Genomic DNA, 24,544 nt, shown 5'->3' on the forward strand with positions numbered 1-24,544 from the left:
CCTGGAGGTAACAGGACATGAACATATGAGTCACACAAGGGAACAATGGTGGAAACTGGGAGGGAAGAGGGGAGAAAACGGGCATGATGGGGAAACGTTACATGACAATAAATAGCTTTTTGGTTGTTATTTCATGTTTAAACCATTATATTCTATTTTAAGGCCAATCTTCCAAAGTAGGGCCAAAGCTATGACAGGGGTGGCTCGGCAAGGCTGATTCAAAACAATATGTACTATTTGCACTCCTAGCAAGGCATGGCAAAATTTGAGATGACTTACAAGTTCAGTCAGGAGCAAAAGTTGGCATGTAGGGCACTGAGGATTCATCAACATGCCTGATGGGCCACATACAGGGCTGGGGGCGGGGGGGGGGGGGGGGTGTATATAAACCTGGAGACTGCTGGTGGTTTTCAGGCCTTGGAACATCCACAGCAAACCATTTGAAGAAAAATGAGACTCAGAGGAAACATTTGCTCTGCTTTATTTTAATGTCAAATTTGCAACTATTCACAAGCATGAGGCAGATGTCATGACAAATTAAACATAATCAGATTCCAGGGATAAACTTAATATTTTTTACTATTTACAGATGTCAGATTTTTGGCATTGAATACCCTGATTGAAAAGTTCAACTCTTTGCTGCCTTTGTCAAAATTGGGGAAAACATCACAAAATCATCTGAGGGCAAAAAAAGATCACGCACACATCATGCACATTTCATTCAAGGACTATCAGACAAACATACAGTGTTTGGATAAATGAGAGATTTAAAAAAGGATTGCACATTTAACCTGGTAAGAGGGAGTCTGACGATACAACTCAGTAATGAAATAAATAAACCTGCATCTTTTGTCACAACTCTTATGTAATAACTGGAAATAAATCTCCTTGACTTAAACGTATAAACTCAAAAAAATATATTTAAAAATAGTGCTCAGTTCCTCATTTATTTTAGGAACAAACTCTAGCAGAGACAGAAGATCAGCCTAAACTCCAGCTGCTTCAGAGCAGAGACTGGAGCCAGGTTCACTGTGAGCTGCAGAGCTCTTACGCACCAGTCATGACTGAATAAAGAGTGTTGTAATAAAGTGAATTTACTTTTTACTCTGCCTGGGATTACTGCCACAAGCTTTGACAAGTGTCTTCTATGCAGCATACAGAGATTGATATAAACAGCTGTGTAAAAACTGCAGCTGCATCTGCTTTAACACAAAGCTCTTAGCTGTAACTTTTAGTTTGAGCACAGAATGTGCAGACATAATCACAGATAGTTTTATGTTAATGCAGCTTTAGCTCAAGCATGCTTAGGTAGTTGAATAAAGGCATACAAAAGCTGAGTCTTGCTGAAGCTTCTCTGTCATAATTAAGATTTAAAATGCATTACTATTTGGCATTTTTTGCACAGGATATTCAGGAGCTCTGAAATGATCCTGCTATCTTAGTGGAAGCATCATGAGGTCAAAGATTATGGTTTGTTTGCAAGAGGTGGTCATCTATCGACCTCTTGCTTCTGCAGCCACCTCGATGTGCCCCCAGATTGCTCCCCCTGCTGAATCAATGGCATGTGCATGCATGTAATTGGGGTTATTTCATACTGATGACCGCATTTTTATAGCTTCCTCCTGCAGTGTAACACTCACTTTTAGTAGTCAGATGAGTAGAAAGGCACCAGACAAGCTTATGTCTGTTTACCAACTCCATTTGAATGAGACCCTACAACATTACACACAAATATTATGTTATGTAGGTTAGAAAATTACACAAATTACTCTCCATAAAGTTGCTTTACATTTATGTTGTGTCAACAGCATGTTGTGCAGCCACTGACCAAAGTTAAAACAGTTTTTGGTCAGTGAAAGAGCCGCTGTTTGTCATCCTGTGACTGACTAAAAACTCTTCACATGTGCCCTACTTTAATGTTCCAGCTTGAAATAGTCTCAGTGCAAGAAAACAGTCGTACTTATCCTTTTATCGACTACAACAAGTAGCATCAAATGGGCAGCATGGTGCAGCTTTATAAGACTTAAAGGTAGTGTTCTATCAGGTGATTGGGAGCTCTCATATACAGTGCATGGTCATTCCTTTTGACACATAAGTACACAGACAAAAAACGTCCTTTTTCCCATTAGAGAAAGAAAGGGAAGGATGAGTGTAAAAAAATGTTTCCATAAAAATGTCTGAATATAACAGAACGATCACAAACACAATGAAAGCATGAATATTAAGGACTTTATATAGCCTTAAAAACTTCCTTAATGCTAAAAGCTAAATAAAACCGATTGAGCATAAAATAAACGTACCATACTGTACAAATGGCTTTCAAGTAAATGTGGGCTCAGAGGAATTTAACCCATCACCACCTTTTATAGCACTTGTGGCTGTTTTGGTACCCCGTTTACAGTTTAATGTTTTTCTTAAATAAAAATGCACCTTCTTGATCATTTTTGCACAATTTTCATTCAGGATCTTCATGAATGATTCAAAAATGTAAAATACTACATTGTTCCTTTTGCAAAAATCATATTAATTTCTCAAATGAAGTAAAAACAAAGTCATGACAAAATAAAATCATAAAAACAGACAAAAAGGAATGACACTGGCTGCATGTATTTGGTATGAGAGCTCAACCAAATCTGGGAATAAATCAAAGCTCGGTCCATTAAAATCACCCATAATCCTCTGCTCTCTTAGGTATTCTGTTGAAGACCAACAGTGAACAGGCGGCTGTGTTTTAACAGCACAGGGTGGCACGCAGCGTTATAAAACTATTGATTTGACAGTAAACCTCAGAATGCGTCAGACTGAAGCTTCAAAGCTGCAGAGGTGAGAAGGCGTAGAAGGGAAACTGGGCCTCGTCTTCATCCACAAAGAAACACTGGAAGTAGGGCATCTCGTCTGTGGAGGGAGGCACAGGACAGGTGACTACAGTGTAGGTCAGGAAAACATGCAATATGCAGACTTAGCAATATTTCTGTTGGGAGTTTAACCCATAGAGGGTGTGGAGGCCATTTTTCAGCTTTTTAGGTCATTTCTTGTTTTCTTTGACTGTTAATGCTAACATACATCTTGGAGGAGGGTTTTTTTTCAATAAAATTTTTAAATTTCAATACCATAACCCCTAATGAGTCAATAATTAGCTCAGTACACTTTTTTTATACACTCAGGCTGTTTGTGACCAAAAATGCCCCATTGAAACTCATTAAAACCACAATTTTTGATCCTGCAGCCATCGCAGTAAAAACATGCATTTTATGATAGCAGGCTTTCATTCTGAAGTTACTGCTTCAAGTTTGCAGTTTTTCCTGTTCATCACCAAATGTCAGCCATTGTCCATGTTTGGCATGAGGGGAAATTGCATGCTTTTTCCTGGTTTTCTATAAGGGCACTATTAGAACAGTTTATTAAAATTTAAGAAAATAACAATGCATAAAAATCTGAGTTGTTGCTAATTAATAACATATTCAACATTCCAATATGTCGTTTTTTTAATATTAAAAAGGGAGTGATGACTTGCCCATTAACTTATCAAAAACAGTCCATGGTGATAGATGGCAGTCAGAACTGAGAATCCGAGGCACTCTGATGTAGTAAAAATCCTTTATTAAACAGGGATATCTACGTGTTTCGACTCCTGTTTTTGATAAGTTAACGGGCAAGCCATCGCTCCCTTTTTTATACATTATCTTCGTCCTCTTATCCTGAAGAGCACCTGATCCTGGCGACATAGTTTTGGATACCTTTGACCCCATGTAGCACTCACCCACCTTTTTTCTGTGTAGTTTTTTGTTTTGTTTTTGCTACTGATGTATGACGTCTATTTGTGGCCACTTGAATCCTGAGTGTAACAATTTATTTAAATCTTGAAAAAAAATTGGAAAAATGAATAATACATAAAGAGCAAAGTTGTTGCTCATTATCAACACATTCGAGGCTGTGAAAATCCTCTTCAAGGAAATCCAATTTGCATCAAGGATAACATTTTTTTTTCTTCCATTACAAACATCAAGGTGTTTTTTACACTTAAACTGGCATTAAGAGGCATTAAAAATATTTCTAAAAATGTTGTTTTTTTCTTTTTTTAATGTGCTGTATTTTAATTGCTGTTTATGTATGACATCCATTTTTGGCCAGGAACACCCTGACTGTAACAATTTATTAAAATCTTAAAATGAAGAAAAATAAAAATCTATAAAAATCAAAGTTGTTGCTAATAAGTAATATATTTAAGGCTGTGATAATCCTCTTCCAGGATATCCAATTTGCATGGAGTGTGTGTGTGTATACATAAATACATTTTTCAGTTTTTTTCCATTACAAACATTAGAGTTTTGTACTTTAGCTAAAAAAAATATCTGTTTTTCATTATCAGGTGTGATCTTGATAAAAAAAAAAAAGATATATGCCTTGAATAAAAAATACTGAATGTATATTATTTTATTGTTATCTATGTATACTTCAAGTTTTGAATGAACATTTTCTTTTACACCATCAGAGGATTAATTCCTGTTTACCTTCCATGAGAAGGCTGTCTGACACAGATGGCTCTGCTGTGAAAAAAAAAAAGAAAATTAAGTTCAAGATAACTGTGGCTACTGTAGCTACATAGCTAATATATGTTACATAGGTATGTAGCTACATTAGTTTTAGCTACATTGCAAAAGCTTACATTGCGCTAGCTAACTTAGCTACACTGTCTTATGTAGCAATGTTAATTTCAGAGCTAGTGTAGCTATGTTAACTTTAGCTGTAAGTGTAATTATTCCACTATACTACTAAAAACTACTACTACTATATGGTACCTTTGACTTTCTCCTCCTTGGCGGCTTTCTTCTCAGTAGTTTTTTCTATAATCAATGGAGCAATTTAAGGAAAAATAAATCAAATCTCCAAAAATGCTACAACAATACACAAAACCCTGTTGCATTAAATCTGACCTCGTATTGCCGGTTCCTGTATTTCTTTAAGGATTCTCTCCTCTGTGAAAAGCAGAAAAAAAACTTAACATTGATCAAATTAAACAAAGACCTTAAGCGTTGATTGAAACTGTAGATGATGGCATTACTTTAGATAAAAGTTACTGGAATCATAAATGAATGTGACTAATTCAATCTAAGTTTTAAAGTTCTCTAATAACGAGATTAAAATGATACAAGATGTCTGAAAACAAGTAATCTGATTACAATTTTGAAGTTATACATTTAAGGGTAATCTGATTACCATAAATAAAACAAATTTAATCTAAGCATCCGACTACAACTGTGAAAATTATATGTTTTTTTTAAGTAATCAGATAACAGTTTGAAGTAATCTGATTAAAATCTTGAAAGTAATCTGATTACATTTTAGAAAGTAATCTGATTACAGCAGGGTGCTACCTTTCTTCTTTAGGAGGGATTTGACCTTCTTTGTTTCAGCCTCTGTTTTAGAAGGAGCTGATTCAAATGAGAAACAGATTTAAAAAACTAAAAATGTACAAAAATACTGAACCATGTCTGTGGCATTTAACATTTTCTCATTAAATATTCACCTTTCTTCTCATGAGCTGCTTTAGGCTTCTCCTTTTTAACCTCAGGAGCTGAGTGTAACAATGTGAAAATAGGTTCAGGATTACCTTTTAAATAATCTCTATCATAAAAATGTGTTTTTATTTATTACCTTTTTTGGCAACAGCTGGCTTAACCTCCGGTTCTAAAGAGAGAAGAAAAGAGGATAAGCAATGATTTCTCACATAGAAGTAAACCCAACATCATGCTGCGGTGGACGACAAGGGTAAACGATGAGTCACAGCTAAAACAGAATGGCATTTCACTGTGAATCTCTTGGCTTCAGTCTAACACAACTCCATATCACCAAACTGACTTTTTACACAAGCTTGCATGGCTTTTCAATTTATGGTTTTGCATAATGCTCTTCTGTCTTTCTGCAGCACGTTCGTTGCATTTGCAGCACGCTCCAGTCGTTGCTTTTGTTTTGAGCATTTGCTTATACTTTAAATTTGCAGCTGCTGAGTTTTTTCAGCTCTTCTGGATCGTTTGCCCTTGTTTGCCATCAAAGCAAAAGCTATAAAACATAAGAGACAGAAAGTATAACACATCTGCACCTTTCCTGGAGGGTTTTTCCTTTTCTTTCATAGCAACTTCTGCATTAAAAAAACACAATGTACAAGATGACAAAAGCTCTACATGTACCACAAGAAGCGTAAAGCATGCCTATAGCATGTTTTATATTGAAATGAGCCATTTTAATGCTGCAGTAAAGCATTATGGATGAACGTTTTTAATCAGCAGCCACATGTTCAGAGCCTCTACATCGCCACAGAAACACACTTCTGCTGCATACCTTTCTTCTTTTCAGCAGCTTTAGGTTTTGCTTTGATAACAGGTGCTAAAAGAATAAACAATCCTATTAATTCTAGTTAACACAGAAAGTCTAAATGAACTACTCCACTACAACCCGTGTACTGTTCAATCAATTACAGTTAAACAAAACAAGTGTAAACAGATTTAAAAATGAATGAAAACATAAAAGTGAATCAAACCTTTTGTTGGAGTCACTGGCTTGGCCTTCTTCTCCTTGAGATCCTCGGCTACGAAGGCAAAACACCAAAAACAATCAGTCATGTTGGTTGTTACCAACACTTTCTGCCAATGTTATTAATATTAAATGCACCAGTTAAACAGATATTTTGGTGTTTATGAAGGTGGGTTATATAAGGCACTTGTCAAAAGTAGTGGCTTTAGCCTCCTGTGATTTCAGACGGAGTTCTGACCCTTTTTACAGGAGAAGCTAGGCTATACACCAATACAGAAAGGTAAAGCTGCTCTGAGTTAGACAGTTTAAGGTAAAAATGGGCCAAAAACAATGTTCACTTTATTGTATGCAATATGGAAAATGTTTGAAGCCTTTGATTTTTCCCCCAGAAAGCCTCCATGTTTGCATACAAGCTTTGGTTACCTTCTACAAGCTCTTCAGCCTCAGCATATCTGATCAGCTGTTTGGGTCTGCAGGCTTCGACAGAGACAACAGAAAAGTAAGCGAAAACAAACACAACACTTTAAATAATGAGTAACTCAAGTGGGGATTGCGTGATGACTTCTACAGATGGATACTCAAGAAGAAAAACTTTAGTTGAGACTAGCTAGCAGGAGGGATCCAAAGTACCTGGTGGTGTAGGTGTGGAGACTGTGATTCCATGTCAATGAGCGCTATAGCTGCCAGGAGTGGGACTTTTACGACACTATTTCAGGACATTTCTGATCAGAGGATAGCGTCTCAGATGCCTGCAGCCTGCATCACTCCCCATCCAGAGTTCCTACCTTACCGACTGCAGGTGTTTTACCGACCTTTGACTGTCTGTAGATGCACTGGAGAAATGAAAATTTGTCATCCAAGTAAGTTTATGGTTGTCGCTTTATTCGTCTAATGGCTGATAACCAGAGAAACTACAGTCGACACAATATGTTCTCTTTATGAAAACAATGTGTCAGCTGAAGAAAAACTGAGCTGAAATAACAAGTTTAGTTTGTTGATGTTTCCTCTGAAGCCCACAGACTCAAACATCTGATCAGATATGCTCAGGCAGAAGAGCACATTTTTGGCCCATTTTTACCTAAAACTCTAAATTATGCTGCACAACTATACCCATCTGCTACGCTGTATAGCCTATTCTTTTCCAAGTGCATCATGATTCAAGGGACAAAACTCACCTAAAGTGTCCTCATTACTCTTGGAAGTGTAGGGAACATTTTGATAATAATTTGGTGTAATGACTGGAACTACCTTTCTTCACTGCTGCTGGTTTGACTTTCTCCTTTGGTGTTACAGTAACTACAAAGAGAAAATATGAGAAGGAAAGGACTAAGCGTATGAAAAGAAAGTACCAGTTTCGCTAGATTTACATGCTTTAAAGGCAGCTAACACATTAGAAATAATAAAGCATACTGTAGTGTTAGAGATTTAGAAAATAATATACCTTTCTTCAGTGGCACAACCTTGACTTTCTCCTTCGTCAGTGAGACATTCTTGTGTGAAACTTCTGCCTCTGTAAGGAGATAAAACACAGAAAATCAGCTTATCATTTTAGTGTTTAAAAAGTGAAAAGTAGTCTTTTTATGTATTTTATAAAGTGTAAAGTAGACATTCACTGCACTCTATGGAGACCATATGTATAAGAAAAAGTTACTACAAATAAGCAAACTTTTTAAAAGTTTAACACTATCAAAACAAATACTAGCACAAATGTTACAATACCTATATAAAAGGCAACATGTGCAAAAACAATTTAACATATCCAAATGCAGCTTAAACATGCACATTACAAAATATTCTTGCACATGTATGTATATTACTCTCTGCTTTTTCCCAGTTTCTTCACAGCACTATTTATTCCACCTTGTATTACTTCATCATGCTGTTTTGTATTATTCTGTCCACATATTTATGTGTGTTAGTCTCTGCTATTCCATACTGTCCACCAATTCAAGTTATCCCGCATTTCTACAATCACAAATCTGGCAGCTTTTAGTTAAACTTTTAAATGTCAAACTAGAGCTGAAATATTTCAAACCAACATGCAAAAGAAAAGGAAAAAGAAACAAAACTGTTTTTGTTTTTTTTTACATTGCATGCTTTCCTGCACAATGTCCTTGTAAATTATTCTCTTTACTGATTTGAATCATTGTTGAATCTCTTTTAACTGGATACATTTCCTCTCTTCAGTAGGTCAGTAGTGATTTTATCATTGTTGCAGGTAAGAAAAATGCATTCTATTCATTCCAGTGTGAAAAAACATGAGGAATCTAGTGCTACAAAACTGCAAAGAAGAGACAAATACAATATATTTGAACTAAAGATACAAACCTTTCTTCAGAGTCACTGGCTTTGCCTTTTTCTCCATGAGATCTTCAGCTAATAAAGCAATGATAATAAAAGACAGAAAGCAGTCAGTGAGGTTAGCTGGAGCAGCTGATGCCGGTGTTATTGCCACATATCTCATTTAACATGGTATCTCAGGGCCTACAGGAGCTGGGCTGGTGTTAGGGTTGAAATCAAGGGCACATTTCTGATGCAGGCAGAGCTGGCAACAATAGAGCAGAGGAAGAGCCTGGAAATCTTGCATTTTTAACAAACCATCAGTTGGGAGGATGTTTGTCTAATGACTGGATAATGATGTGTGTCAAGTCAGTGCAGCTTGAGTTGTCTGTGTGAACTGAATTGCAGGTGTGGCTCCATTTACACAGCCAAAATAAGCATGTCACCTTGATGACAAACATGCATTTTCCACCCAATGCTCATGTTAAGACTAAACATCAAGAGCCTGGAGAAAAAAAATAAGAAAAGTCTAAAATGGCACGAGTCTTTTGAGCTAGTCAAGATTGTGTTGTAGTGCAGTTTGTGGGATAGGTAAGCATTTCATCAGCAGCCACATTTAGCTTCTACATCACTGCAGAAACACACTTCTGCTGCATACCTTTCTTCTTCTCAGCAGCTTTTGGTTTTGCTTTGGTAACAGGTGCTAGGGAAATACATGGCTTTATATATTCTGTTGTGCAGCGTAAATTCAACAGCAAAGTAAAACAGTAGTTAAACAATAAAAATGAATTAAATTTACAAACCCTTTGTGGGAGTCACTGGCTCCACCCTTTTCTCCTTGAGAGCCTCAGCATCTACAGGAAACAACATCAAAATGTTGGACAAGTTAACTTTTAATTTTATCATTGAGTAGTTTTTTACAGACACATTCAGTAAGAGGGATGAGGAAGTCTGTCAAAGAAAACTAGCTGATGAAGGCTGCTGACTGGTGGAAATAGTGTTATCAATATACCTTTTTTCTTTGCTGCTGGTTTGACTTTCTCTTTAGGAGTTACTGCCACTGTGAAAGACAAAATAAAGTATTCAGACCCCCTTCACCTTTTTAGGTTTTTGCAGCCTGACGCTGCAGTCATTTAAATTCATTTTTTCTCTCATTATCCTACACCCAGTACCCCATCATGACAAAGAAAAGTTGAAGCACTTTTGGCAGCAATTACAGGCTCCAGTCTTTATGAATATGACGCAACAGGCTTTGCCCACCTGGAATGAGGAATTTTTTGCCATTCTTCTTTGCAAATCCTCTCTAGCTCTGGTTCTAGACAACAGACGTTTTCAGTTCTCTCCAGAGATAGGGTTCAAGTTGGCTTAAAAACACACCTACAGCATGATGCTGCCACCACCATGCTCCATTGTTGGGATGGTGATGGTGCCTGGTTTCCTCCAGACATTTAGAAGTGAGGCCAAACAGTTTAATCTCGGTTTCATCAGACCAGAGAATCTTGTTTCTCACAGTCAGAGTCCTTCAGGTGATTTTTTTGCAAATTCCAAGTGGGCTTCATGTGTCTTAGCACTGTGTAGAGGATTCTGTCTAGCCATTCTTCCATAAAGCCCAGATCAGTGGTGGGCTGCAGATTTGTACCTGTAACAATCCTGTCTCTGACCTCTGCAGGCAGTTCCTTTGCCCTCATTGCTTGTTTTTTGCTCTGATATCATTGTCAGCTGTAAGGCCTTCGATAGAGAGGGGTGTCCCTTTCCAAATTAGGTCCAATCAATCTAATTTACCACAGGTGGACTCAAATCAAGGTGTAGAAACATCTCAGCAAAGATCCAGAGAAAGTGGAGGAACCTGAGCTAAATTTAAAGTGTTGTTGCAAAGGCTGTGAATACTTTTGTCAATGTGATATTTTAGTTTTACATGTATATTTTTTAATTTACAAACATTTCTAAAATTCTGTTTTCACCTTGTCATTATGGGGTACTGAGTGATTAATGAGAATAAAAAATTGTAGCATCAAGCTCCAACAAAACAAAACTGACAAAAGTGCAGGAGGTCTGAATACACTCTGGATGCACTATGGATAAAAAGTAGTTCAAAAAGAAGTAATCACATGCTCTTTTGTAAAAAAAAAAAAAAAAAAAAAAAAAAAATATATATATATATATATATATATAATGGATGTTAAGCACACTGACACAGTGGGCTGAAAGCATATTTTTGCATGAGTGAAACAAACGCACCTTTCTTTAGCGGCACAATCTTGACCTTCTCCTTTGTCAGTGAGACGTTCTTGTGTGAAACTTCTGCCTCTGACAGAGAAGAAAAAAGAGTGATAAAATCCATCACGTCTTTATTAAATGAAAACAAATACTGATTTTCATTCTCTCACCTTTGACCGCTGTTACTGGTTTAGTCTTGAGAGGAGCAGTCGCTGTTTGTACACATTTGATAACATGTCATTTCAGAAAACAACATAATATAAATATATAGAATGATAAAACTTAAGACAAAAATGTCCTACCTTTTTTAACTGAAACTGGTTTGGGCTTCTGTTTTGAAACCTCAGCTGGTGGAAAAAACACATAAACATGAAGTTCAGAGAGCAAACGTATCAGACAGATTATTTTAGTTTGGAATCTCTAAAATTTGGTGCACCTTTCTCAGCAGATACTGCTTTAACTTTCTCTTTTGGAGGTTTGACCTCTGAGGAAACAGAATGGAAAGGTATGATTAGGATCACTCAGTATTTTGCACAGTTAATTTTAAGTCCAGTTACAGCAAGGTTAGGATATTTAGCTAAACTACTATCCTTATCCCAGTATAGGTGTACAGCAGGAGAGTTGATTTACTTCATGAGAGAAGTCACAAGAGAGGACTGCATTATTTCACTTAGGTAAAGTGCTTTTAGTCAGTCAGCTTCAGCAGAATGGAGCAGTGCCCTGACATTTATCAGGAAGCTCTACACATACTGGTCAGCTAGTTCTGATTTGAATAAGCTGCTCATTCATAACCAAATCTGTCAGCTCTGAAACCTATTCCCCTCAATACTGCCACCTTGTGCCAGCCTGTGAAATTGTCCTGTCTTGAGTTCATAGTGATGTGACTTCTGCTCCTGATTAGCAATTGTGCTGTTTTATTTTCACATCAAAAATCTGGTACAAAGACTGTGGAGCATGCTCAGAAGACCTAAGCCAATCTAGTCTGATTTAGATGAACATTTGCAAGAGGAAATTGATTTCCAACTGCATTATGTTGTAGGCGTGTTAGTCCGACTCTGAGAAATTAAATTTTAAGACGGCATCAGCCAGACTACCATGCTCATGTGCATTTTAAAAGCCCAGATTTGTCACATTGTTTATTCAACACAATAATGTGACTTTTCCTAAAAGCATGAGAAAATAAATGATAAAACATAAGAAAATACCTATTTTCATCGGCACAATCTTGACTCTCGGTTTCACAGCAGAGACATTTTTGGGAGCACCTTCTTTCTCTGTGGGAAGAAAAAAAACAAAATGCACATCAGCGTCAAACTAATTGCATCATTAGGTAGTTAGTCTAATGTATTTGTGTATATTAAAGCATGCGAGTTCTTGCCTTTTTTCAAGACAGCAGGTTTGACCTTTTCTTTAGGAGCAGCAGCTTCTGTGAGTCAAAAGCACAATGTTTCTTGTCCACAGTGAACATTCATAATCATGCTTTGTTACTAAGAAATGTTATCAAGACATTGTGACCTATAAAGTTATAACATTGTGTTACCTTTCTTAGCAGGAGCTGCTTTGGCTTTTTCCTTTGGAAGATCTGGGTTTAAAAAAATAGAGCACAAAGTTGGACTATCTGTAACCTTTGAAACAAGGACTTTTAAAGTTTATAAGAGTGGAAATTTTGTTCATGAATGTTTTTGCTCTCGAAAGAGTTGAGCATTATTCCTGGTAAATGCTTCCACTATAACAGGCCAACTAGGTCCACCAACAACATTAGAGTAAAGCTTATCTTTATGAAAGCATGGTCAGGTTTTGGTAAACTTGTATAAAGTTTTGATTTAACAGTAAAATCACGAGTTAATGAGGATGCTGGGTTGCAAAGCATCACAGAGACATGTGACAAAGAGACTGTGACATTTAGTTCTACCTCTGAGACTGACTGGTTTATCCTTTCTGGTATGAATTTAGCATGGATTTCTACTTATTCAGTAATGATCCTTTCATATTTCTCTCACTGATTAGTCTTTGTGTTACCTGGTTTAACAGGTGGTTTGACTTTTTCTTTTGGTTCCTTTTTGGGCTCTTTTGTTGGAGCGGCCACTGTTGAAAAATCATGACATTAAAAAGGCATTTCAGATGTACTGACCTTTCTGAAACTGATATTAACTACCAATTTTATTCTTTAAACGCTGGCCACTTGCCACAGAAACCATTAACATTCAAAATTATATATTAAATCTGTTAACCCTAATCAGTTAGCTGATTCAGAATGATTAAGTATTAAGTTGTTAATACAGCTCATTCAGAAAGTATTCAGACACCTTTCAGTTTTTCACTTTTGTTATGTTGCAGCCTGATAGTACACTCATTAAATTCTTTTTTCCCTCATTAATCTACACTCAGTGCCCACCATGACGAAGTGAAAAAAGCACAGTGGAGCACAGCAGCCTCCAGAATTCTCAAATGGAAGAAGTTTGACACAACCAAGACCTTTGAAAGAGCTGGCCATCCATGCAAACAGAGCAATTTGTGAGATTATGTTGTAGGCGTGTTAGTCCAACTCTGAGAAATTAAATTTTAAGACGGCATCAGCCAGACTACCATGCTCATGTGCATTTTAAAGGCCCAGATTTGTCACATTGTTTATTCAACACAATAATGTGACTTTTCCTAAAAGCATGAGAAAATAAATGATAAAACATAAGAAAATACCTATTTTCATCGGCACAATCTTGACTCTCGGTTTCACAGCAGAGACATTTTTGGGAGCACCTTCTTTCTCTGTGGGAAGAAAAAAAAACAAAATGCACATCAGCGTCAAACTAATTGCATCATTAGGTAGTTAGTCTAATGCATTTGTGTATATTAAAGCATGCGAGTTCTTGCCTTTTTTCAAGACAGCAGGTTTGACCTTTTCTTTAGGAGCAGCAGCTTCTGCGAGTCAAAAGCACAATGTTTCTTGTCCACAGTGAACATTCATAATCATGCTTTGCTACTAAGAAATGTTATCAAGACATTGTGACCTATAAAGTTATAACATTGTATTACCTTTCTTAGCAGGAGCTGCTTTGGCTTTTTCCTTTGGAAGATCTGGGTTTAAAAAATAGAGCACAAAGTTGGACTATCTGTAACCTTTGAAACAAGGACTTTTAAAGTTTATAAGAGTGGAAATTTTGTTCATGAATGTTTTTGCTCTCGAAAGAGTTGAGCATTATTCCTGGTAAATGCTTCCACTATAACAGGCCAACTAGGTCCACCAACAACATTAGAGTAAAGCTTATCTTTATGAAAGCATGGTCAGGTTCTTGTAAACTTGTATGAAGTTTTGATTTAACAGTAAAATCATGAGTTAATGAGGATGCTGGGTTGCAAAGCATCACAGAGACATGTGACAAAGAGACTGTGACATTTAGTTCTACCTCTGAGACTGACTGGTTTATCCTTTCTGATATGAATTTAGCATGGATTTCTACTTATTCAGTAATGATCCTTTCATATTTCTCTCACTGATTAGTCTTTGTGTTACCTGGTTTAACAGGTGGTTTGACTTTTTCTTTTGGTTCCTTTTTGGGCTCTTTTGTTGGAGCGGCCACTGTTGAAAAATTGTGACATTAAAAAGGCATTTCAGATGTATTGACCTTTCTGAAACTGATATTAACTACCAATTTTATTCTTTAAACGCTGGCCACTTGCCACAGAAACCATTAACATTCAAAATTATATATTAAATCTGTTAACCCTAATCAGTTAGCTGATTCAGAATGATTAAGTATTAAGCTGTTAATACAGCTCATTCAGAAAGTATTCAGACACCTTTCAGTTTTTCACTTTAATTATGTTGCAACCTGATGCTACACTCATTAAATTCTTTTTTCCCTCATTAATCTACACTCAGTGCCCACCATGACGAAGTGAAAAAAGCACAGTGGAGCACAGCAGCCTCCAGAATTCTCAAATGGAAGAAGTTTGACACAACCAAGACCTTTGAAAGAGCTGGCCATCCATGCAAACAGAGCAATCAGTGAGAGGGGACTAAGAACCTGATGGTCACTCTGACTGAGCTACAGATATCCTGTGTGGAGATGGGACAAGGTTCCAGAAGGACAACCATCACTGCAGCCCTCAACTGTTCTGGGCTTTATGGCAGACTGGTTAGAATGAAGCCTCTCCTCAGTGCCAAAAAGCCCACTTGAAGTTTGCAAAAAGCACTTGAAGGACTCTCAGACAGTGAGAAACAAGATTCTCTGGTATGATGAAACCAAGATTGAACTGTTTTGCCTCAATTCTAAATATTATGGCTGGAGGAAACCACCTGCCTAATACCATCTCAACAGTGAAGCATGATGTGGCAGCATCATGCTGCTGGGGTGTTTTTCAGCAGCAAGGACTGGGAGACTGCAGGGTTGAGAATAACAGGGATATCCTCACTGAAAAGCCGTTCCAAAGAGCTCAGGACCTCAGACTGAGCGGAACGTTCAGCTTCCAACATGGCAGTGACACTAAGCACACAGCCAAGACAACACAGGAGTGGCTTAGGGACAACTCTGTGAATGTCCTAGAGGGGCTCAGCCAGAGTCATGACCTAAACCTTATCAAACACCTCTGGAGAGACCTGAAATGTCTCTCCACTGGCAGTCCCCATCCAGTCTTGAGACGATTTACAAAGAAGAATGGTAGAAAATCCCCCAATCCATGTGTGCAAAGCTTTTTTGGGTCATCTGGCTCTAATGGGGTACTGAGTGTAGATTAATCAGAGAAAATGAATTTAAACAATCGTACTATCAGGCTGAAACATAAGAAAAATGAAAAAATGAAGGGGGTCTGAATACTTTCTGAATGCACTATATCTACATAGTATTAGAGATTAGATCCACTTCAACTCATGAAAAAACAGTTGATAAAAAGACAATAAAATAAATACATCGTCACTACCTTTCTTTTCTGGTTCCGCTTTGGCCTTTAGCTTGAGAACTTTAGGAGCTTCTGCTGTCAGGAAATATTCAGAAATATAATTAACAAGATTATCATACTTTCACAATAAAATAGGCATAATAGGGCTGTTTTCTAATCTCATACCTGTTTTTGTAATATTAAGGTGCTCCTTTTTCAGGACAGAAGAGATCTGCTTTTTCAGCACCTTTACTGCCCTCTTGGGTTCATCATCTGAAATGCACACCAGAAGACATGACTATTTCCCCCAGCCCTCCACAAAAGTTTATTTTTACTGCAGTTGCATAAACGTACCAGTTTTAGGGACTCTCTTCTTAACCGGTTCTTCTTCTTTAGGAGTCTTGATGATTTCTTTCTCTTCTTTTGAGGGCTTTGGTAGTTCTTTAGAGATCTTAGCAGGTTCTTTTACCTCTTTGGTAACCTTCTTGACCTCCTTCTTTTCTTTGGGAGGTGTCTCTACTTCTTTAGAGATCTTAGCAGGTTCTTTTACCTCTTTGGTAACCTTCTTGACCTCCTTCTTTTCTTTGGGAGGTGTCTCTACTTCTTTAGAGATCTTAGCAGGTTCTTTTACCTCTTTGGTAACCTTCTTGACCTCCTTCTTTTCTTTGGGAGGTGTCTCTACTTCTTTAGAGATCTTAGCAGGTTCTTTTACCTCTTTGGTAACCTTCTTGGCCTCCTTTTCTTTGGGAGGTGTCTCTACTTCTTTAGAGATCTTAGCAGGTTCTTTTACCTCTTTGGTAACCTTCTTGACCTCCTTTTCTTTGGGAGGTGTCTCTACTTCTTTAGAGATCTTAGCAGGTTCTTTTACCTCTTTGGTAACCTTCTTGACCTCCTTCTTTTCTTTGGGAGGTGCCTCTACTTCTTTAGAGATCTTAGCAGGTTCTTTTACCTCTTTGGTAACCTTCTTGACCTCCTTCTTTTCTTTGGGAGGTGTCTCTACTTCTTTAGAGATCTTAGCAGGTTCTTTTACCTCTTTGGTAACCTTTATGGCCTCCTTTTCTTTGGGAGGTGTCTCTACTTCTTTAGAGATCTTAGCAGGTTCTTTTACCTCTTTGGTAACCTTCTTGACCTCCTTTTCTTTGGGAGGTGTCTCTACTTCTTTAGAGATCTTAGCAGGTTCTTTTTCTTCCATTCTGGGAAGTTTTGTTGGTTCCTTTTCCTTTGTGGTAGGTTTCTCTGGTTCTGGTTTTTCTTTAGAGATCTTCTTTGGAGCTACACCTTCCTTGGGAGGCCTCTCTTTCTTTTCCTCCTCTTTCATCTCTTTAGTAGGCTTGGCTGGTTGTTTCTTGTCTTTCAAGATCTTAGGTTCTTCATGTTTTTTAGGCTTTGTTACTTCTTTTTCTTCTTTTGGAGGCTTTTTGACATCTTTGTCCTCCTTGACAGGTTGTCTTATGGCCTCTTTCTCTTCTTTAGGAGCCTTCTTGACTTCTTTCTTATCTTGAGGTGGTTTCTTTACCTCTGTCTCCTTTCTAGGTGGTTCTTTAAGTTGTTCCTTGACCACCTTTTCCTCTTTGGTGAGTAATTTGACTTGTTTTTCGTCTTTGGAAGGTTTTTTGACTTTGGTCTCATTGGATGGTTTCTTGACTTCTACTTCCACTTCCTGTGGTTTCTTCTCCACCTTCTTGTCTGCAGCTGTTTTTGCAATCTCTTCCAATTTCAATCTTTCCTCAACATATTTCTCTGCTTTGTGTGGTCTCTTGACCTCCTTATCGTCTTTGATTGCTTTCTTTTCTTCTGAGCGTGGTGTCTTAACCTCCTTCTCTATTTTAGGTGGTTTCTTGACTTCTTTAACATCTTGGGTTGGTTTCTTGACCTCTTTCTCTTCTTTGGGAGCTTCTTTGACCTCTGTCTTTTCTTTGTGAGGTTTCTTGCCCTCTTCTCCTTCTTTAGATGGTTTCTCCACTTCCTTTTCTTCTTTTAGGAGTTTTCTGACTTCTTTATCTTCTGTAGGTGGTTTCTTCGACTCCTTTTCTTCTTTAGATGGTTTCTTCACATCTATCTCTTCTTTAGTTGGTTTCTTCACCTCCTTTTCTTCTTTAGGTGGTTTCTTGACCTCCTTTTCATCTGATGGTTTTGTGACTTTTTTATCTTCTTGAGGTGGTGTCTTTACCTCTCTCTCTTCTTTAGGTGGTTTCTTCACCTCTTTCTCTTCTTTGGGTGGTCTCTTTACGTCTTTCTCTTCTTTAGGTGGTTTCTTCACTTCTTTCTCTTCTCTAGATAGTTTCTTGACCTCTTCGTCTTCTTTAGGTGGTTTCTTCACCTCTTTCTCTTCTTTAGGTGGTTTCTTCACCTCTTTCTCTTCTTTAGGTGGTTTCTTCACCTCTTTCTCTTCTTTTGGTGGTTTCTTCACCTCTTTCTCCTCTTTAGGTGGTTTCTTGACTTCTTTCTCTTCTTTAGGTGGTCTCTTTACCTCTTTCTCTTCTTTAGGTGGTTTCCTGGCTTCTTTCTCTTCTTTTGGTGGTTTCTTGACTTCTTTCTCTTCTTTAGGTGGTTTCTTGACTTCTTTCTCTTCTTTAGGTGGTTTCTTCACCTCTTTCTCTTCTTTAGGTGGTTTTTTGACTTCTTTCTCTTCTTTAGGTGGTTTCTTCACCTCTTTCTCTTCTTTAGGTGGTTTTTTGACTTCTTTCTCTTCTTTAGGTGGTTTCTTGACCTCCTTCTCTTCTTTAGGTGGTTTTTTGACTTCTTTCTCTTCTTTAGGTGGTTTCTTGACCTCTTTCTCTTCTTTAGGTGGTTTTTTGACTTCTTTCTCTTCTTTAGGTGGTTTCTTGACCTCTTTCTCATCTTTAGGTGGTTTCTTCACCTCTTTCTCTTCCTTAGGTGGTTTCTTGACTTTTTTCTCTTCTGTAGGTGGTTTCTTCACCTCTCTCTCTTCTTTAGGTGGTTTCTTCACCTCTCTCTCTTCTTTAGGTGGTTTCTTCACCTCTTTCTCTTCTTTAGGTGGTTTCTTGACCTCTTTCTCTTCTTTAGGTGGTTTCTTGACCTCTTTCTCCTCTTTAGGTGGTTTCTTGACCTCTTTCTCTTCTTTAGGTGTTTTCTTGACCTCTTTCTCTTCTTTAGGTGGTTTCTTCACCTCTTTCTCCTCTTTAGGTGGTTTCTTGACCTCTTTCTCTTCTTTAGGTGGTTTCTTGACCTCTTCCTCTTTTTTAGGTGGTTTCTTCACCTCTTTCTCTTCTTTGGGTGGTTTCTTCACCTCTTTCTCTTCTTTTGGTGGTTTCTTCACCTCTTTCTCTTCTTTAGGTGGTTTCTTCACCTCTTTCTCTTCTTTGGGTGGTTTCTTCACTTCTTTCTCTTCTTTAGGTGGTTTCTTGACTTCTTTCTCTTCTTTAGGTGGTTTCTTCACCTCTTTCTCTTCTTTAGGTGGTTTCTTGACCTCTTTCTCTTCTTTAGGTGGTTTCTTGACTTCTTTCTCTTCTTTAGGTGGTTTCTTGACCTCTTTCTCTTCTTTAGGTGGTTTCTTGACTTCTTTCTCTTCTTTAGGTGGTTTCTTCACCTCTTTCTCTTCTTTAGGTGGTTTTTTGACTTCTTTCTCTTCTTTAGGTGGTTTCTTGACCTCTTTCTCTTCTTTAGCTGGTTCCTTGACTTTTTTCTCTTCTTTAGGTGGTCTCTTTACCTCTTTCTCTTCTTTAGGAGGTTTCCTGACTTCTTTCTCTTCTTTGGGTGGTTTCTTGGATTCTCTTTCTGCTTTAGGTGGTTTCTTGACTTCTTTTTCTTCTCTGTGTGGTTTCCTCAGTTCAGTTCTGTCTTCAGCTTGTTTTGTAATTTTTTTCTCCTTGGTCTCTGGTCTTATATCTTTTTCAACTGCAGAGGGCTTTGGTTCTTCTTTCTTTATCAGCTCTTCTACAAGAAATCATGAAGGTCATTGCTTAACATAGATTGACATATTCAAAACAGATCTGGACCATTCTCGAAGTTCAGTAAATCATCCAATATACTTAGTGTGTGAGTTGAAAGGTTATTTTATCTGGATCACAATTTGTACAGCAACACAAAGACCTTTATACTGTGTATCAATTTAGTTTTTTTTTTTTTCTCCTTGATTTTCATTCTCTCCATTAACTTTTGACCATTACTAGTCCTTTCATTTGACTGTCAAAGTTTCCTCAATTTTGATCCTGAATGTTTATTTTTTTTCTTCCTTTTCAGCTTTTGTAACTTTGATGTCAAACACTTCAACTTGATAGGTGAAAAAAAATCAGTGCATTCAAAAAGAAAGCAAGCTCTTGTGGCTTGTTCCTTTACCTCAATGAGAATTTAATTACAGATTATAATACACAGTAAAACAATGACAAGACAATTAAAATATTAAATAACACAAATATTCATGCTAGTAAAACCTGTATAAGCTCTGCAGCTTGCAAAACAATGCACCTAGAACAAGGGAACTTTATGAATATCATCAATGGAAAACCTCTAAAACAGTTGATTAGGATATTTCAGAAAGGTTTTTAATTTTTTATTAACTTCTGGATTTTTTTTTTTATTTTAAAAAAGTTTAGGAAACTTTCATTTGGACAATTTTGGTCCCTCTTTAACTTTCATATGTTTGGAAAAAAGCTGAAAATTCTATTAAGAAATGTGTAATTCATTTAAAATAAAATAATTTCAAATAATTAAAGTCAGAACTGTCAAAATTATTGTATTAATCATGATTAATTAATTTGGCACACTAAATTTTGTGATTAATCACATACTTTATTGTCCCTTTCAGCACACTTTGGTTAAGCCACGTCAGTGTCTCCCTGCAGCCACTGTGATAAAAAAAATAAGTCCCCCACTGCTCCTTAAAGTCTCATTTTACTTTGTGATATTAATACTGTGATCTTAAACGTTTACCTTTTCATTGGTCCCTTATTTCCTTTTCAATCCATAACAAGCTCTTTTTCCATCTTTCAGTTCATGTTAACTCTTCGCTCTGCCCATAAAAGCAGGTCTGTGTCCAAACAGGAAGTGAATTACCCTCAGTTTAAGACAGTAAAAATTTTGTTTTTTTAACTGATTAAAAAACAGATTTGAATGCAAAACAGTTTAATTTTAAAATGCAATAAAATTAGTGTTATTCACTACAATTTACAACAAAAAAATTTATTTGACAGCCCTATCAAAATGTAGTAGGGAAATTCAACTAATTTTTTCCCAGAAAAATTTCTTACTAAATCTAGGAGTTTTTTTTCTTTTGAAAAAAAATTGGAAGCATTAATTTAACAACTTTCCAAGAATTGAAATTAAATGAGAAATTACTTTGTATGTTTTTTGTCTCTTTTGTAAATGTTATATACACATGATTTGGGAAGATTCAAGATTGAATGTTTCCAAAACTTTTTCCTGGAAATTTCTCAATTTAAAGAAACTTTAATTTTGAATATGGAAGATTCTTCTTTTTCTCTTTCTACTTTTGGAATTTTCTGAATACAGATTTAAGGGTTCATCTGCTTGGAGACTTTAATTTAGTCATTTTGGAATTATGAAAAAAACCCTCATGATAAGACATTTTTTTCTACTGAAACTTTAAAACCATAAGAAATAGTATATATATATATAAATACATATAAATATATTTGTGTGTGTGTATATATATATATATATATAAATATGTAAATATATTTTATATATGTGTATAAATATACGTATATGTGTGTGTGTGTGTTTATGTATAAACATGTATTTATGTGTGTGTTTATACATTCCCATCATTACAGTTAAATTATTGATGTTTCTCATTAGAAAGCTTTTTTCTGGAATTAAAAACCTTTTATGAAGAAAAGTTTTCTGTTAGTTGTTAAAAAGTCTTAATTTTTAAAACATTCTGAAAAATGGGAAAACAAACATTTTAACAAGCACTGAAATGAAATGAAATCTGTCAAAGCATCCGTTTGAAAGATCTGTTAGGTCCTAATAACTTTTTTTAACAATCATGTGAAAAAGATAAAAATTCACACAGTAACATCAAACGTTTTGTCAACTCACTCAGCACCATTTTCATTACTTGGTAATGAAAAAAATTGAGTTGATTATTGGAAGAAATGTGTACCTCTCTCACGCATGTGCAGACGTTGAGCTCGAGATCCGACTCTTCCGAGCCTCTCAGAGGGAATATGAACCTTCCTCTTGCGTTTGGGTTCAGTTTTCCCGCTCTCACTGTTGTTGTTGTTTTCATCCCGATCATCAATGATGTCGGAGTATTCGTCAAGGTCATGAACCAGGATTCCTTCTTCTTCGTCCTCATCATCAGGTTCAGGTACACTGGCATTAGTGGGTTCTTCAGATGACAGGACTTTTAGATCCAGTGGCCAGTCAGCTTCCAGAAACTCTTCTTTGACAACAGTGTCAAATGGTACAGCCTCAGAAAAAAGATCTTCTCCTTCAATCTCTCCCTCCTCCTCTATCAAAAGTTCTCCAGCTTTGGTTTCCTCTTCCTCCTCCTTCTCCTCATCAACCAATTCATCAGTTTTGGTTTCCTCCTCCTCAATTTCCACCAAATTTTCAGGTTTGGATTCCTCTTCTTCCTCCTCTTTCTCTTCTAGGAGTTTGTCAGATTTGATGTCTTCTTCCCCCTCCTTCTCCTCTTCTTCTTCGAGAAGCAGGTCCTCAGTTTTTGTTTCCTCCTCCTCGATTTCCACCAAAACATCTGCTTTTGATTCCTCCTCCTCCTCGATTTCCACCAAAACATCTGCTTTTGATTCCTCCTCCTCCTCTTCTTCCTCCAAAACATCTGCTTTGGGTTCCTCCTCTTCTTCCTCCAAAACATCTGCTTTGGTTTCCTCCTCTTCTTCCTCCAAAACATCTGCCTTTGTTTCCTCCTCCTCCTCTTCTTCGTCCAAAACATCTGCTTTGGTTTCCTCCTCCTCCTCTTCTTCTTCCTCCTCCAAAACATCTGCTTTGGTTTTCTCCTCTTCTTCCTCCAAAACATCTACTTTGGGTTCCTCTTCCTCCAAAACATCTGTTTTGGTTTCCTCCTCCTCCAAAACATCTACTTTGGTTTCCTCCTCCTCCTCTTCTTCTTCCTCCTCCAAAACATCTGATTTGGTTTCCTCCTCTTCTTCTTCTTCTTCCTCCAAAACATCTGCTTTGGGTTCCTCCTCTTCTTCTTCCAAAACATCTGCTTTAGTTTCCTCCTCCTCCTCTTCTTCCTCCAAAACATCTGCTTTGGTTTCCTCCTCCTCTTCTTCTTCCTCCAAAACATCTGCTTTGGTTTCCTCCTCTTCCTCCACCACCTGCTCAGCTTCTACAGGAGGCTCTTCTTCTGTTTCATCTTCTTCCTCCACCTCCTCCTCTGCTTCTACCAGAGGTTCTTCTTCAGTTTTGGCCTTCTCCTCCTCTTCATCCCCATGTACTGAAGCTTCCTCCTCTTTTTCTTCAGGAGCCTCCTCCTCTTCCGATGTTATCATTCCCTCTTCTTGTTCTTCATCATCCTCTGATGATTCCTCCTCTTCTTCGGTACCAATGCCCTCATCTTCTTCCTCCACTCCAGCATACTCCTTTTTCTCCATGCCCTCTTCCTCTTCCTCCTCCACTGCACCGATATCATCGAGGACTCCCTCATCTTCTAGTCTTGGTTCCTTTCCTGTCTCTTCAGAGTCGACTACTTTCTCTATTGATGTAATAGTTAAAAATGTAGTTCCGGTTAATGGACTCAAATCTGATAAATGGATGTGATAATAAAAAAAAGAGACGTGTTAATACCATCAGCTTCCTCTGCCTCCGTCACATCTTCACTGGCAGCTTCAGTGGGAACTTCAGCCTCCTCCTGCTCCATCTTTGAGTCTGAGACTTCGCTTAGCTCAGCACCCAAGATCTCTGAAACTGCACCATCAATGCAAATCACCATTCATATGAGTTCAAATCTTTTTTATTTCCAGTGGAAATGCAGCTCCATGCTTGTTTTCAGAAGTGGAAAGAACTTGATGAGGTGAAATGGGACAAAAAGTATTCGTAACATTACAGAGCACATACCACATGTTTGACTTTTAAGTTCAAGAAATCATTAAAATCAGCTTTTTGGTCAACAAATCCAAGAAAAGAAACTGACAAATGTGTTCGTCTCTCTTTGGGCTGATGCATTTCTACTGAAGATACCAGTCTTTATAAATGTGTTAAAAAGAAGTGCTACCCGTTTCTTAACATGGCTGTTGAAATGTTTAAGGTTGACTGCAAGCAAAAGTAAAATATAGACATTGGCTTCAAGGCAGCCCAAATATTTAGTTGTGTGCTGGTGTTTTTAACCTTCCAACGCAGATGGATTGTCCAGATTCTGTCTTTCATCAGTCAAATCCATCTTGCAAAACTCCAATCTACAAACGATTGTGCCAGATCTGAGAAAGGACCTGGACAACAAGCATTCATCTGAGGAGAACAAGGCAGTAGCTACAAGGGTTTAGTTGTACACAAAGCAGACAACAGTGACCGCTGCTGGTGTAGCATTTAGCTTGGATGTAGCTCTACTATAGTGGCTCTTTTATCCAAACTGGGCCACATTTCTTTATTAAAACAAGAGCAAAGAGCCAGACTGAAAGACCACTGGTCTTGTCAGTTTTATCCAACAACATGCTCCATAGTTTGTAGCCTGCAGCAACGCCTAATTGCC

General features: G+C 37.4%; 1 protein-coding gene across 1 annotated transcript in view; it reads right to left on the minus strand.

Annotated features, from left to right (window-relative positions):
• Positions 1 to 465: 465 nt before the first annotated feature.
• The window catches only part of si:ch211-266g18.10 (titin), a 33,033-nt gene continuing 8,954 nt past the window's right edge, over positions 466 to 24,544 (minus strand). The window contains exons 14-46 of the mRNA XM_041813204.1: positions 19,514 to 19,800; positions 18,704 to 19,459; positions 16,258 to 18,499; positions 16,090 to 16,176; positions 15,946 to 15,999; positions 14,540 to 14,605; positions 14,062 to 14,103; positions 13,900 to 13,947; positions 13,726 to 13,794; positions 13,048 to 13,113; positions 12,569 to 12,610; positions 12,407 to 12,454; positions 12,234 to 12,302; positions 11,465 to 11,512; positions 11,331 to 11,375; positions 11,199 to 11,240; positions 11,050 to 11,118; positions 9,824 to 9,871; positions 9,615 to 9,665; positions 9,470 to 9,514; positions 8,860 to 8,907; positions 7,973 to 8,041; positions 7,780 to 7,827; positions 6,539 to 6,586; positions 6,340 to 6,384; positions 6,101 to 6,139; positions 5,656 to 5,688; positions 5,528 to 5,575; positions 5,376 to 5,432; positions 4,935 to 4,976; positions 4,800 to 4,844; positions 4,512 to 4,547; positions 466 to 2,895 (exon numbers count right to left, since the gene is read on the minus strand). Of these exons, the coding sequence (XP_041669138.1) occupies positions 2,810 to 2,895; positions 4,512 to 4,547; positions 4,800 to 4,844; positions 4,935 to 4,976; positions 5,376 to 5,432; positions 5,528 to 5,575; positions 5,656 to 5,688; positions 6,101 to 6,139; positions 6,340 to 6,384; positions 6,539 to 6,586; positions 7,780 to 7,827; positions 7,973 to 8,041; positions 8,860 to 8,907; positions 9,470 to 9,514; positions 9,615 to 9,665; positions 9,824 to 9,871; positions 11,050 to 11,118; positions 11,199 to 11,240; positions 11,331 to 11,375; positions 11,465 to 11,512; positions 12,234 to 12,302; positions 12,407 to 12,454; positions 12,569 to 12,610; positions 13,048 to 13,113; positions 13,726 to 13,794; positions 13,900 to 13,947; positions 14,062 to 14,103; positions 14,540 to 14,605; positions 15,946 to 15,999; positions 16,090 to 16,176; positions 16,258 to 18,499; positions 18,704 to 19,459; positions 19,514 to 19,800 (4,868 nt within the window). The 3' untranslated portion in view covers positions 466 to 2,809. The remainder of the gene's footprint in view (positions 2,896 to 4,511; positions 4,548 to 4,799; positions 4,845 to 4,934; positions 4,977 to 5,375; positions 5,433 to 5,527; positions 5,576 to 5,655; positions 5,689 to 6,100; positions 6,140 to 6,339; positions 6,385 to 6,538; positions 6,587 to 7,779; positions 7,828 to 7,972; positions 8,042 to 8,859; positions 8,908 to 9,469; positions 9,515 to 9,614; positions 9,666 to 9,823; positions 9,872 to 11,049; positions 11,119 to 11,198; positions 11,241 to 11,330; positions 11,376 to 11,464; positions 11,513 to 12,233; positions 12,303 to 12,406; positions 12,455 to 12,568; positions 12,611 to 13,047; positions 13,114 to 13,725; positions 13,795 to 13,899; positions 13,948 to 14,061; positions 14,104 to 14,539; positions 14,606 to 15,945; positions 16,000 to 16,089; positions 16,177 to 16,257; positions 18,500 to 18,703; positions 19,460 to 19,513; positions 19,801 to 24,544) is intronic.

The sequence above is a fragment of the Cheilinus undulatus genome, linkage group 18 (assembly GCF_018320785.1).
Source record: "Cheilinus undulatus linkage group 18, ASM1832078v1, whole genome shotgun sequence".
Classification (NCBI taxonomy): domain Eukaryota; kingdom Metazoa; phylum Chordata; class Actinopteri; order Labriformes; family Labridae; genus Cheilinus; species Cheilinus undulatus.